We start from the raw sequence: 15,120 nt of genomic DNA on the forward strand, positions 1-15,120 counted from the left end.
GAGTGAGGAACTTGGTCTGAGAAATGGTCTCCCTAGACAAACCCAGCTGACCTGGCTGGTTTCCTCATAGCCCCAGGGTGACCCAAGTGAAGATGAGGCCTTGTAAGAGCAAGAGGCCCAGAGGGGCTGGCATCTAGTGGAGGTGACAGATTTATAAAGGTACTGTCTTTTTTTTTTAATGTTTATTCATTTTTGAGAGGGGTGGGTACAGAGAGGGGACAGAGGATCCAAAGCAGGCTCTGCTGACAGCAGAAAGCCCAATGTGGGGCTCAAACTCATGAACCATGAGATCATGAGCCAAGTCAGATGTTCAACCGATTGAGCCACCCAGGCGGCCCTGTAAAGGTACTATCTTTACAAGGATACCCATCACCATTCCCTGTCCTCCAACATCCCATACTTCCTTGACCATGGGGGGGCCCCGTGGTCAGCAGTGTGGTCCCCACAAGAGCCACCCAGCAAAGTACAGGTCCTCTTGGCCCTCTGATTCCACTGTCCCCTGCATCTTGGGACACAGTCCCTTGAGGCCACATCAGGGTATGAAATTCTAGAGGAAAGCAAGGCCTCCTGGGAAAAGGGAACCCCAACTAGAGATTTTCAAGGGGGACCAGACCAACCCCCTCCCAACTCCAAGCTGTGCCCTTGACATGGCCCAGCCCAGTGGGTCTGTTCAGACTCAAGAATAGAGACCTGGAGTAGTAGCCTGTACTTGCTTGCACACTCCCTAACCAAACACATCTACACTCTAGAGATTTCCTGAGACCTAGAAAAGGAGGTGAGTCTGGGAGTGGGGAGAAGATGGGTTGGTCAAAGATATTTTCCTGGAAAATAATAATAGAATGTAGCTGCAAAGAAAACATTTTCTAGGAAACAAACACTGCTGCCTTTCAGCATTCTCTCAGAGGAACAGAAGATACCTCAAAAGTCAGCCCCTTTTGTTGGCTGAAATATCTCAATGTATCATAATGGGGATCTGGTTGAAACGGGGTGAGGGCCAGGTCCAGCAGGGACCCAAGGGCAGCACAAAGGGGTGCTGAGGGGCTCTGGCGGTAGCCACAGGAATCTGGATGGGACAGACTGGGAGGCAGGAATGGGATGCTGTGAGGTGGTACCTAGAGGGGAAGGCTGAGGAAAGACCATGCTGGACCCCTGCAGGCAGAGGCCCGTGGATGGCAGGACTAGGCGGTTAGGGCAGGGTGGCCGATCTTCAAGTGCACATGGCTGGCCACATTGTACTGGCTGTATCCTCCTTCTGTATCCCAGCCTTTCAGTGATGGCTCGCAAGGCACAGGCCCAGAGTTCATGTGTCCCCAGCGGGGCAGCAGCCAAGCGGGGCAACAGCTCAGATAAACACCAGCCACGGCAGGAGGGATGAGGGGGAGCAGAACCACTGACATTTCAAGAGTCTAGGCAAATACTGAGGGGGTGGGTTTGCGAGGGCTTCTATGTTTGGGAGCTGGGGACACCTGATCATTATTAATACTTGAGTAATAAAGGAAAGAGGTGATCCTTTGGAAGGCTGGGAGACTTGCAAACACCCAAGAGGCAGACACAAAATCGACAGCCTTTGACTGAGAATCTGCCCCGCCAGACCCTTTACACTACATTGTCTCCTTCATGCTCACCACAGCTCTGCCAGGGAGGTATTATTATGCCCATTTGACAGATGCAGAAACTGAGGATCTGAGAGGTTATGTGCCCCACACAAGGCCAAAGTTATTCAAAGGCAGAGGCTGGACTCTTGGCTCTTGTCCTGGCCACTCATGAGCAACAGGCTTTCCTCTGCCAAGCACTGAGAAGGGCTGTAGCAGCGGTGCCAGGGGACTGAACCAACCCCGCACCCTCATACGCCTGAGGTAACTGAGGCCTAGAGAAGTGAAACAACGTGTCTGAAGTCATACAGCTTCTCAGGAGTTGAACCAGGCCAGAATTCAGGGCAATAAAAGTGTTCTGAATTGCTGACCAGAAGGGCATTCCTCCCCGCTCCCCATGCCGCCCCCATCAATCTGTCACAGCCACCCTGGTTCAGCTCCTGTAGTTGTGAAGTTGTTTTCTTAGACTCCTCCCCTGCCACACACACACCTGTTGTTTTGGGGGGCTTGAGGCGGGGCTGTCTGAGCAGGATGCTGCCCCTCATTTCAGCCTTCCCTCCCCCGCAACCCATCGGATGGTCTGTGCCCCCCTCCCCTGCTGCAGCCCCCAAGGGACCCTTGGTCTCTGGTTTTTGTCAGGCCTGAGAGCGGGTGGGATTGATTTATGAGAGGAGCCCCTACCCCCACCTCACCCTGAGCCCTTGGTCCTCCTCCCCCTTCTCCTCCTCTTCCTCTTCCAACTCCTCCTCCCCTGCCTGACTGCCTGCTCAGTTTTCCACAGAGTCAGGATTTCCCTGGGGCCGGGGGCTCCAAGCCAAGAACAACACAAGACCGGTTCCCCCACCTCCCCTGCCCCTCCTATCCCCCTCCAGCTCACTCACCCGCCACAGTGGCCCCTCAGTCGAGAGGAGGGATTGAGAGTAGAGGTCCAGGCCCAGTCTGATCCTGAAGGAGGGGCCAGAAGCTGACGTCCCTCCCATCGTGAGCCACAATTGCCCCCCCTTCCCTCCCTGAGAAGTGCCTTTCTTCTACGGCCCCCATTGGGGCTTGCAGAGACTTTGCAAATCCACACTGGGATGTGAGGAGGACAGAATTCTGAGAGCTCAATGAGGTGGGGTGGGGGTGTCTGGAGTGGCAAACAAGACTTGTGACCCACACTCTAAGGGGACAGGTTGGTGAAGACCCTTGGGAATCCATACGGAGGGCAAAGCAGAGAGGACTCTGGGATCCTCTCTTGGCTCTGGGACGTGGAAGGGCAGAGAGGCCTCTGAGACCCCCACACTGGAGGTGGGTGGGAATAAGTTCTCCCATTGGTTAGTGGGTTCAGGGAGAAGTGGGGAAGCGGGGGGGGGGGGGGGGGGGTCCGAAACAGTGTCTCCTTCCCTCTCCATGGAAAGGAACTTGAGTCACAAAGGAAGAGATGGGAACGGAAGGCAGTACAAAGGCAGACTCTTGCATGATGGCAGTAGTGTTGAAGAAGCAGTAAGCCAGACGGACCCCTGGGCTGGGATCAGAGCAGGGAAGGATCAGGGCAGAAAGAGGGTGGGGAGGTGGGGGGGGGGTGGTCACTGCTTGTTTCCTAGTCCTACTTCCGGCTGGCTCTGAGACTTGATTTTGGCTCTTGAGGAGGTCTAGAGATATGGAGGTTTGGGGGTGGGGTGGCTGAGAAACCTTGTTTCCTCCCTAGAAAGAGGCCCAGACACCCAGACCATGGCAGGCAGACACAGAGCTTCTCCCTAGAAAAGAGTTCCACGACTCTCTGCCTTTGGCTGGTGCGAAGAGCCTACTGTCCTGTGCTTTGCAACTCCCTCTCTCAGCCCCAGGCACCTCCCCCTCCCCCCATCAGACTAGGCCTGCATCCCTCTCGACAGGCTGCATGAACCCGAGTGACCCCTCCAAGGTTGCCCCTTTCACACAGCAGCTCCTTTGATGAGTCTCTGAAGGCTTCGGTTTTCCTCTGCTGCTGCAAGCCCCTGCCTGGCCCCACAGTGAACCCCCCCCAACCCCCCCCCCACCCACCCTCCCCTCATTTCTGACCCATGCCTATCCCTAGCTCTGCCTGGGAAGGAGAGGCATTCCCCAGACTGCCCAGGGCACCCCCTCCCTCCCCACCAGAACATCTCCCTAGTTAGAACAAGGAATGAGAATCCACATTTTAAGTCACACCTCAAAGGCTCAGCGATGGACTCCTTCCCACCTAGCCCTCTTGCTGAGTTCATCCTTGCATCTCAGGCTTAGCACAACACAGGGGACTCAAAAAGGAAACAGAAAATTTTGAATGAGTACTTGGTAAGATGGGGAGTCACAGAGACTTCTCTGCCTCAGAGGTAGGGCAGGAACAGGGGAAGGATGTAGGAGGATCACAGCTGGGCAGTCCTAGAGAGTGTCGTCGAGGGGTGGACACCTTCCCTCCAGGACAGGCAGATGGGTGGCTGGGGCACCTGACTTCTCCCTCCTATACCACTGCAGGCAGTCCAGGGGAAGACAGGGGGACAGCTGCCCCCTCTACCCATCACAGCTCCGACCTGGTCTCTAGGGAATACACAGGGGGAGTCCTGTCCAGCCCCTCCCCCTCAGCCTGGGCCCAACCTCCTCCACTCCCCAAGCAACCCCCCTCCCCCCAGGCCAAATCTGGCCAATTTGTTCTAAGACTGGATTCTGGTTTCATAGCCTCATTTGAATGATTTCCAACCAGAATTCCTCCCTCCTTTGCAAAGCTCTGCCCTCCCATCCCCCAGCCTCCCTGCCGCCTGGGCTGCTGCCTCGGCCAAGGCTGGTATGGAAGGAGAAGTGATGACCTGACCACCCCCACCCAATCTGAAATGACACAAGCCATCCCCCCTTCCCCTCTGGGCACGCTTGGCCTCCACACAGCTTGCAACCCCAAAAAGGAGGCTGCCGGCTCAGCTCTGTCTCAGGCCTGAGAATGTGGGAGCTCAGGCTCTGTTGGCAGTCTCCTCTGGGGCCTCAGTCACCCTACCTGTGCCAGGAGCAGATGATGTTCTAGATCTGAGCCCAGAGCCCAGCCCTCCCCACAATAGCCTTTAGTTGCCAAGTTAGAGTGAATGCCATACTACTAGCCCTCCCTGCCTGCCCCTGAACACATTATCTAGCCCCCAGGAATAGGAAACGCTCTGTTTCAGATACCAGAGAAAGGGTGTCAAGAGGAAGCTTCCCCTTAACAGCCAGACTTGGGGGGGGGGGGAGGAGCAGCAGCCCCCAGGGTGCTCTTTCATTCTTACCAACAGAGAGATCAGGCAGAGATTCTGTTCCCTGACCTCTTTCTAGTGACTGTATTCTGACCCAGAGTCAGAGCTCCTTGGGGTAGGGGGTCTCTCTTCCTCCAGGCCCTATGCCAAGAAGGTAAGCCGAAGGAAGTTTCTCCCTTTGTTTACAAAAGAGGGGTATGAGGCCCAGAGATATTTAGCAAATTATCTAAGATCACACAGCAGGACTTGAGCCACAGGCTGATGTGTCCACCACCCCACACTGCCAAGTCTGGCTCAGACTGGAGGGCACTCCTCAGCCCTCCTCCCTCCTAGGGGCAGCTGAGCAACCATCTGCAAACCCCTCCCCTGGGAGGTGATCCTGGAGACGGGTCCAACAATCTGTTCTACAGTTCAGGTGTGTCATTTCCTGAGCCCTCAGGTGGGGGCTGGGGTTGGGTATGGCCCTGCTGGCACCTGTTCGGCACCTTCATTTCACACATGCAGAACCAGGCTTCCAGCACAGGGCTGCAAGTGCAGCCAGGAGCCCTGGGGCTGAGTTAAACAGAACAGCACCCCAGTCCTCCCCACACCACGACAGCCTCCTGCCTCCTCTTCTAGACCCCTGTGGGCTCCCTCTCTTGAAGGCCCCCCTCTCAGGTACCACTCTTACCAAGTCTCAGACAGCCTGGGTTCAGATATAGGCTCTAACTTTTACTAGGCATGGGACCTCAGGTAAGTTCTTTCCCTGAGCCTGTTTCCTTATCTGTAAAATGGGGGAATACTGTCTTCCTTACAACGTCAAAGGTTGCTATGAAGAAAACTACATAAAGTCTAGGGGCGCCTGGGCGGTTCAGTAGGTTAAGCATCTGACTTTGGCTCAGGTCATGATCTCGTGATTCGTGAGTCTGAGCCCTGTGTCAGGCTCTGTGCTGTCAGCACAGAGCCCACTTCAGATCCTCTGTCGCTTCTTTTCTGCCCCTCCTCTTCCCACACATGCTCTCTCCCTCAAAATTAAACATTTAAAAATTGTTTAGAAAATACAGATTAAAAAGTTTATATATATATATATATATATGTATATATGTGTGTGTGTGTGTATATATATATATATATATATATGATTAAAAAGTCTAATACAAGACATAGTCATCCCCTTCTCCTCCCTTCACATATCCTGTGTTTAAGCCTAGTACAAGCCCAGTTTAGGAGGAAAAAGTGTCCCCAGCAGAGTCAAAAGTCCAGCTATTCAATATCATAGATATCTCTGAAATCCAAGGCAAGATCCCCAGCCTCTGTTCTTTCATCTGAAAGCATAAACATGGTGTAGATAAAAACGAGACAAGAGAGGTGAAATAAAACAGTGGGAAGGGAAGGGTACAAACCCCAGTTTCTGGCTTCCTTGAATGCCCATGACCCACACTGAGGTCTGGTTGTGAGAGAAGGCCCATTCCTGGGTCAGGAAGAACCCTCTCCCCATTTTCCTCCCAGGGCCATTCTAGGGTCTCCATGACTCATCCTCCACAACAAGCAGCTCTTTTTTTGTTAAGCACCAAGCTGGGTGCCCTGCCTGCTGGCGCCTGGCCCAGAAAAAGGAGAGTCAGGAGCTCTGGGGATGGTCTGGCCTCCTCAGGGATTCCAAGGCTAGCTCTCACTCCCACCTGCACCCTGATGCTACTTCTTTCTGCTCAAGCCTTGGAAATTTCCAAGGACATGAACTTGTGGGGACAGGAAACAGGACACGGCTTCTCAAGGTGATTCCCATGAGGCTTTGCTGGTACCTGGAGGCCATGGGGACCCTAGACCTGTGATGTAATCATCCTCCCAAACCCATACTCTCCTAAACAGACACGGAGCAGAGGCTCCTGAGTTTATCTTCCCCCAGAAAATAAATAAATAAATAAATCTACATACTTTATTACCTCTTAAAAGCACTTTGTTAATGACCTACTATGTGCCTCACACTCTTTGCATCCTCTTGTTCTATTCTCTCAGTAGCCATGTGAGGTGGAGGTTAATTAGTTCATTTTACAGATAAGGAAACTCAGAAAGGCTAAGTGAGTTGTCTAAGGTCATATAGTTCCCATGTAATAGAGCTGAGGGCTTACAGTTGGATGTCTTCAGAGGTGGATACTGTCTTCAAGCTCAGAAAGGCTTTATTTCCTCCATTCTACCTGAATGCCCCTTCAAAAAATCCCTTCTCTGCCTGAGAATAGATATGGCTGTCCCGCCAGCCCCACAGAGTATACCTTCCCACTGACGCTGTACCCCTAACACTTCCTGTCATGCCTGTTAATTTCCCACTCGCTGGCATCTGATTGGGTCCTGGGCCTCTAGGGTTAGGCCTGTTAAAGACACAACAGGGGACCGAAGGAGGAGCCCTCACAACCACCACTTGCCTTTTTCCTGCCTGGTTGTTTGAAAGGGGCTTTCCCTGGACATCAAGGCAGAAGAACAGAAAGAGAAACTGAATGGCTGAAATCCATTCCACAATGTCTCTGTACTTGGGGGTGATGATGGGTAGATGAGGACCAAGCTTTGGTGCCTTGTTAGGGGTGGGGGGTGGGGTAGGACAGGACAGATTCTATATACTACTGTGGAAGAAATGGCCAGGAGAAGGCATAGATATATCTAAAGGAAGGTGTAGGGGCCATAATTTGTGAATTTCCTTACTCTCTTTTATAGCCCTAAATATAGGAATTCCTTTGTTTATCCATCGAACCACCTAAACATCCACTCATCCATCCAACCATCCATTCATCTAATTATCTAATTATCTATCCATTCATTCACCCTACCATTCATCTGTCTTTCCATTCACCCATTCATTTATCTACTCATCCACCCATTCACCCATTCATCCAGCTATCTATCTTTTCATCTATGCTTGTGTATCCATTAGTCTTTCCATCTCTCCCGTTTTTCCTTCCTTCCTTCCTTCCTTCCTTCCTTCCTTCCTTCCTTCCTTCCTTCCTTCGTTCTTGTATTTTGAGAGAGAGAGAGCCTGGGGAGGGGCTGAGATGAAATCGAGAGTTGGATGCTTAACCAACTGAGCCATCCAGGCACTCCATCCATCCATCCATCCATCCACCCATCCATCCATGCATTTTCTCATCCATACACCTGCTTGCCTATCCTTTAATCCAGTCATCCATCCATCCATCAATCCATCCACATATCCATTCATTTATTCATTCACATACCCATCATTCATTCATCCAACTATTCTTCTTTCATACATACATTCACCTATCTATCCATCATTCCATCTATCCTTCCATTTACTTTTTCATCTACCCATTCATTCACCCATCCATTCATCCACTTATCCACATATACACACATGAGTACATGCTTATTTTATTCCACCCATCAATACATTCATCTATTAACCCATTTTTACAGAATTAAATTAAATAATTTAATAAAGTTCTCAGCACGGTGCCTGGCACAGTAAGCATTCGATTATGGTAATCACAGTAGATTTTAAGATTTTATTTAAGAAGCAGAATAGTATGAGAATAAAAAGTATCAGCTCTGGAACAAAACTACCTGGATTCAAATCTTGGCTCTGTCACTTACTAGTACTATGACCTTGGACAAGTTACTTAATTTCTCTTAACCAAGCTTTCCCATCTGTAACATAGAAATGTTAAAGAGTACATTTCAATTGAGAGTTAGAAATGTAGAGTTGTCCTGGAGATTAATTACTAAATGTAATACACTTAGAATGGTGCCCCACACATACTAAGCTCTCAACACATCACTATTACTATCCATTCATCCCTCAGGCATTATTGAGCCCTTATCTTGTGCCAGACCTGGGCCCATCTTCCTGTGAGACATGCATCATCAAGAAGGAGCATACATCAAGGCAGAGAAGACAAACAGGAACACACTTACAATGTACTATGATAAGGGCTCTCAGAAAGGCATGAAGGATGCTTGCAGGAGTAGTGAGGGGGGCATTCCCCACGCACCCATCTCGGCCTCTTCTCTTTACTCTACAACTCTCGAAGGCAATCTTACCTGTTCTCCAAACTTGATCACTGGGCTCCATGCTCAGACCTCACTCCTGAGCTCCAGATCCATATATGCAATGCCTGCCTTACTGGGCATCTCTCCTTGAAAGCGCCAAACTTAATCCACTGTTCTCCTTCACCTATACTGTTCTTCCTGTACTTTCTGAATCTAGAAATGGTCCCAAAGTACACCCAAATACCCAGTCCTCAGAATCACCCAGGCTCAGACTTCTATTGTCTCTCCCCTCCCACATCTTGTCAGTCACTAAACATGTTGCTTCTTACCTCTGCAAGATCCCTTACACCTGCCTCCTCGTCACCTCTACAACACCTCCTCCTCACCCCATCTCCATCTAGGACCTTATTACCCTTCACCTACACTGTGGCCTCCTTCCCTGCCTTCCTGCTGACATCTCTGTGTCCTCCAGTGCATCCTACACCTGTCTCACTCCACTTCCCAAGACACCGTTCTCATGTCACTCAAAATCCATCAGTGACACTTGGACTATTTCTGTCACCCTACTGGATTGTAGGCTTTCTCCTCCACTGGATTGTAGGCTTCTTGAGGGCAACTCACTTACCTCTACTGCCTGAAGCTCAGTGTCCGGCAAAGAGGAAATCTCAACAGGTGTTCGTTGAGAGGATGCATTATTTTAGTAAACTAGGAGGTGAGAATGGAAGAAGCTGCAACTGGGGGACCTGAGTAGTATAGGAAAGTCTGTAGCAGCTGCTGTCAGAGAATTTTGTTAAAAATTAGCAAAACAAGTGCTCGTTTTGGCAGCACACCTACTAAAACTTAGCAAAACAAGAAAAGGATTGGTCAGAGAGGTCACGGTGGCAATGTCTGTGAGTGAGAATAGTCCAAGTTGGGTACACCCCAGAAGGCCCCCAGGTGGGGAGAAAAAGGGATTTGGGGACCAGAGATTTCAAAACTGGGCAGACAGGAGGAAGTGGTGAGAGACTGGAATATCAGACTTCCAGTCTTGGAGATGGCTCGATGATAATAAGGATCAATGTGTAGCTCAGTGTGTTGTTGGAGGCCAATTGGAAATGAAGATCACTGGAGGGCGCGCCTGGCTGGCTCAGTCAGTAGAGCATACACTCTCAGGGTAGTGAGTTCAAGCCCCACATTGGGCATGGAGCCTACTTTAAAAGAAGAGGAAGAAGGAGAATAAGACCACCCAGACCGCCGCCGCCACCACCACCACTGGAGGTGAGAGGTCAAGCTAGAGCTGAGAAGAATCTGGTCAGCCAGGCACCCCAAGTCCAAGGGAGAAGGCTGACTGTGAACATGAGGCTCAGAAAAAATGAGGGAGGTGAGGATGAGAAGAAGGTAGTGTAGGGAAGATTTCAATAGTGGAGGTGGTTTCAAAAGTAAGCAGAGAGGACGTTGAGAGCACAGTGCTTGGGAGTGGTGCTGGGGTGGCAGTGTGGGTGGGAGTCGCAGGGTATGTGGGAGGCCGTGGTGTCTGGGGAAAGTCAGCTTCTGTACCCCCCACATTCCTGGAGACACACCCTTGCCTGGTCCTCCAGGCCAGTACCTCTCTCACCTGCCCCAAGTTCAGTGCCCAGAGGAGGGAAAGGGGTTCAGGGACAATTGTTTCCTGCCTCTCCTTCTCCCTGTCAGGGCAGGATAAAGTGGGATAGGGGGTCTTTCCCAGCCCCCAGTAGTCAGGGTCGGGGCAGCCACCTCTAGGCTGATGTCACAGCAGGCCTTCAGCCAGAGCCTGAGTCTGTTTTCATTCCTGCCCCATGAGAGGGGAATAATTAATGAGAAACAGAGAGGGGCAGGGAGGGGAAGTGGAGGGACAGAGCTCTTGCCTGTCAGACCTGTGCCCCCACCCCCAAGCTGGAACCCTATGCATTCCTGGACTGTGCTCCTACCGATGCCTTCAGTGCCTGGGACCCAGCTCTCCTCTCTCCTCTTCCCTCTCTGAAAAAGGAAAGCTTAGGTAGCCGTTGCCCATGTGTGCAGAGCCCTCTCCTTGTGGGGAGAGTGTCAATTTGAAGTGACCCAGGAAGGGCCCGGGTGTGCCATAGAGGTGCAGCACTTCTAGGTTCCCCTGGGCCCTCTTCCAAGGTATTCTGCTAGAGTGGGAAGAACCCAGAATAGTGGATAGGTTAGATCCAATTCAGATCTTGGCTTTGCTGTTGACTGGCTCTGGGACCTCAGGCAACCCATGTAATCTTTCTGAGCTCTTCTGTAGAAATGGGGATAGAACGCATCACACGTACTCAGAAATGCCTGTGGACAAATGTGCCTTGAGGCAGGGAAGAGGTAGAGCAGAGGGCTACAGAAGTGGTGACAGATAGGGTGCCCAAGGAACACTGCGGAGCTGTAGAACTGCTGGGACCGGGTGCCCACGACCGGCCCTCTGGGCTATGAGAAGTAAATGGCCGAGCTGGGGATGAATTATGAGGAAGGGAAGGCTTAGTCAATGGCATATGTCTACGACCCTGTTTCTTCCTCATCCTCTGAGTTAGAATGGTCTCCGTGCCCCTAGACTGCCCTGCTCATACAAGCCCCAAGACTTTTGCACAGACTGTTTCCTTCTCCCTTCCTGCTAACTGCTAATAGCCTCTAAGGCTTAATTTAGGTCCCCTTTTCAAGCACCCTTCTTTGACAGAATTCCCAGCCTGAGTCCCTTCCTTACAGTTCCTGGTGCTTACCTAGCTGCGGCACTTACTGTACCACATTGTGTCAGCTGATTTATCTATCGGTGATCCCCTCTGAGCTGTGTGCACCTCCAAGGAATAGGAGCTATAGCTGGTTCACCTCTGTATCCCCAACTCCATACACTGGGACTGGCATACAGAAGGGTCCAACTGAATAAATGAATGAGTGAGGGAGGGAGTGAATGAAGATATGCTCAGGGTCAGATACCAAAAGGTTAAAAGGACTTGGAGGGCAATGGGGGCCCCAGCTCCCTCTCCTGGGCACCAGATAACTGGTTAAAGGACTCTCAGCCTTGCCCAAAACTAGCTCAGGTCTCTAGAGCTGTGATTTGGTCCCACATCCATTAACATTTACCTTGACTTGTAATTTTATACATTTCTTGGTATGACTATGTGAATAGCATCCATGTTCCTATTAGACTGATCTCTTTGAAGCAGTGGCTATCTCTATTTTTGCTCATTACAAATTCCTAGTACCCAGCAAAGCACCTGACACATAGTAGACATCCAGTAAACTTCACCTGAAGAATGAGTGAATATTGGGGAGGAGCCCCCCACTCTAAGCCAGATCCCAGATCAGTGTGCTAAGGGGATAGATGCAGAAACCACATTCCCTCCACAACTTGCTGGATTCTCTACCTCTTAATGGACTTTTGCACTCTTGTTGCCTTCAAACCATCCAAGCCCCAACAGTCCTATCCCAGGAAGTGGGCCAGGGCCTGGGCTAGGCCTGCAGGAAAATGTCTAGCACCCTGTGCATGGAAAGGGGATGGTGGATTTCCCCAAGTGCCTTGATTTATTCGGCTCCTGCTATGCGTCAAGCACTATTCAGCATTTTCCTATCTTTTCCTATAAGTTATTTACACTTCATACTAATAAAAATATTAGCTGCAATTTTTGAGTACTTCCTATAATCTTGGCACATACTTTACATTCATTAACTGACTTAATGTTTGTAACAGTCTCATGAAGTAGGAATGATTACTATACCTTTATACAGATGAGAGCATTGAAGCACAGAGAAGTCAACCTGCCCAAGGTCACAGACTAGGAAGCTGGGCCTTGACCCCAGGTCTGCCTAGACTCTAAATCTGCAGCCCTTCCCACTACACTACCCCAGTCCCCCCAGATTTCCAGTTTCTAATCCAGGGTCTGGCCACTCAGGCTTAGATCTAAGGGCTGCTGTCCAGGTCCTTCTCCCTGGAGCCACCCCTGTTGGAGGGAGATACTGCTTAGAGCAGTTTACTTTCCCTACCCGTCCATACTCTTGAGTTTAGGTCATTTGAGGCTGTAACTGCCCCTCTGGGGCAGATGGGATAAGAGAGGTGTGCCAGAGTGCCTCTCCCCCAGCCTCAATACTCCCTCCTCCCACTGGCTTCCCTTTTTAAGCACTAACTTGGGAGATCTAATTTTCTGCCCCCAGGAGTGTGTAATTAACTAAGACTGGGCAGAATAAGACTGCACTACCTCTCATTCCTTTTCTGTCCCCAGAAAAGACAGACCCCTCCTGAATACCCTCATTCTTTCTCTCCCCTAACCACGCCCCACCCCTCCCTGCATCACTGCTCAGAGGTCTTGAGGACTCAACCCAACCCCCAGGGAGATACAGGTTAGCTGGGTTAGGCCTCCCAGGTAGGAATGCACCAGAGCAGGGCCTTCAAGGAGGGGTCGGCTTTAGTGCTTTGTGGTCTTTGCATCCCTTCCCCCACCTCTTCTCAGTCACGGAAGCTCTAGCCGCGTGTAGGTTGGGTAGTTGGGACAGAGGGTCTTATAACTGAGGACGTGTGAACCTGAATAAAGGAGGTGACTTAGACACATGGTGTGGGTATGGCTTGGGTAAGTGTAGGGTGTCCCTGTCTGCTGTTTCAGTGGTTAAGTGAAAGGAGAGAGGTGGGCATGCAAGGGAGTACAAATCTGAACACACATGGAGGGAGGTATGTGCGATGAGCTGCATAGGGCACATCCAACAGAATGCCTTACGTACCCCGGACTTCTGGAGTCAAGACGTCCCTCGACATCCCTAGAAATCTTCGGCCTGGGGTGCACACACCAAGTGCCCTCTCTGTAGGGCTCCTGGCCCCCAGTTCCTCCGGTGGCGCTCTACGTCCACCATCCCGCCCTCCTTGCGGACCCAGTAGGGGGCGATATCTTACCTCTCCGGGTGGAGCCCCCATCCCAGGCTCCCGCTAAGACTATTAAAGTGACGGGTAGGGCGCTGAGGGAGTCAGTCCAGGAGACATGAGCCACGGGCCCTTCCTCACCTCGGAGCCTCAGGAGCAGGAAGTGGACACTTAAGCAGGCGCTTGGAGGGCCCCTCCCCTTTATCTGTACCCTCAGTCCGGGAATGCGGCGCGGGGTGTGCAGGACGCCACTCCGCACCGCGTCCCCTCCCCTGGCCGCCCGAGACACCTCGCGCTGTTGACAGCTCTGGCGCCTGGGTCCAAGGCGACCTGGGGGGGCGGGGGGCGGGAGGGGAGCGCACCGTCCCCGTCACCCCCCACCCTCGGCAGTCCCCAGCCAGGGAAGGAGGGTTCCGCGGAGGAGCTCGGTGCCCACCCACCTCCCGACCCTGGGGGACGCGGAGAACAGAGCCTGACGGGGCGCCCCTCCCCCGGACCAGCCACTGCAGCGCGGCGCTCGGCTCCGTGGGGGGAATACTAAGGAGCGGGCGCGGCGGGAGCAGCGGAGCGCGGGAGCGCGCGGCGGAGGGGCTGGAGCGGGCGGGGAACCCGCACCGCGAGCCGCCCGCCGCCCATTCCCCTGCGCCTGCTCTCAGCTCGCTGGCCCGCCCGACTCCGAGGGCCTGCTCCCCTGCGCCTGAAGTAGCTACCCCTTGCCTCCCCGTCCGCAGCAGCGCCAACCCCGGACTACCTCCCCCACTGAGAACTCTGCCCTGCCAGGAAATGTCCGGGAGATGTGTGGGGCCCGCGGCGCGTGAACCCGGAGATCTACGGGGCTTTGTCCACGCCCCTCCCCCTACCGGGTCCAGCCAAGACTCTGATTTAGGGAATGCGGGTACCTTGGAAACCTGTTCCACGCCCTGCAGAGGTTTACTGCCAGAGTGTCCCTCCTGACACTGGGAAAAACGACTGCACTTGCCTCCCTCCAACCTGTGTTTTTCTGCATCCAAGGGGCCTCTGAGCGCCGCCCCCCCACAATTTCTCCTTTGACATTTCCAGAAGCTGTTTTCCTAATCCTCTCCCTGGTTCTTGTTATTTATCCTCTGAACCTTTCAAGTGTGCAGGCAGTCTCTGGGTGGGAATCCCAGCCCCAGGACTCACTTACTGGCTCAGCGACTTTGGGCAAGTTACTTAACCTCTCCCTTTCCTCCTCTGTAAAAAAGAGATAAAAATACTTCCTTCCTTGGCTGGTTGTTGTGAGATTAAATAAAGATCCATGTATAAATGGAGCATTTTAGCCCGGTGCCTGGAGCATAGTAAGCGCTCAGTAAAGAGTACACACACTTCCTGTCTGATGCTTGCTGAAAGGAGCTAGCCTCTGCATCTCAACACCAGTGGCCTCTTGAGCCCTTTGTCCAAGACCACGTGACCTTGGGAGCTGACCAACCCCTTCCACCCTCCACTCCCTCAAAGACAATGGGTGTGAAAGGGCTCTGTCACACCA

General features: G+C 52.1%; 1 protein-coding gene across 1 annotated transcript in view; it reads right to left on the bottom strand.

The window, feature by feature from the left end:
- Positions 1-15,120, bottom strand: part of LOC109275119 (trithorax group protein osa-like) — a 39,595-nt gene that overhangs the window by 24,120 nt on the left and 355 nt on the right. Inside the window, exon 2 of the mRNA XM_053904164.1 lies at positions 13,650-14,686. Coding sequence (XP_053760139.1) covers positions 13,754-14,686 — 933 coding nt within the window. The 3' untranslated portion in view covers positions 13,650-13,753. The remainder of the gene's footprint in view (positions 1-13,649; positions 14,687-15,120) is intronic.

This window comes from Panthera pardus, unplaced genomic scaffold, assembly GCF_024362965.1.
Source record: "Panthera pardus isolate Hobbes unplaced genomic scaffold, ASM2436296v1 HiC_scaffold_16, whole genome shotgun sequence".
Taxonomy (NCBI): domain Eukaryota; kingdom Metazoa; phylum Chordata; class Mammalia; order Carnivora; family Felidae; genus Panthera; species Panthera pardus.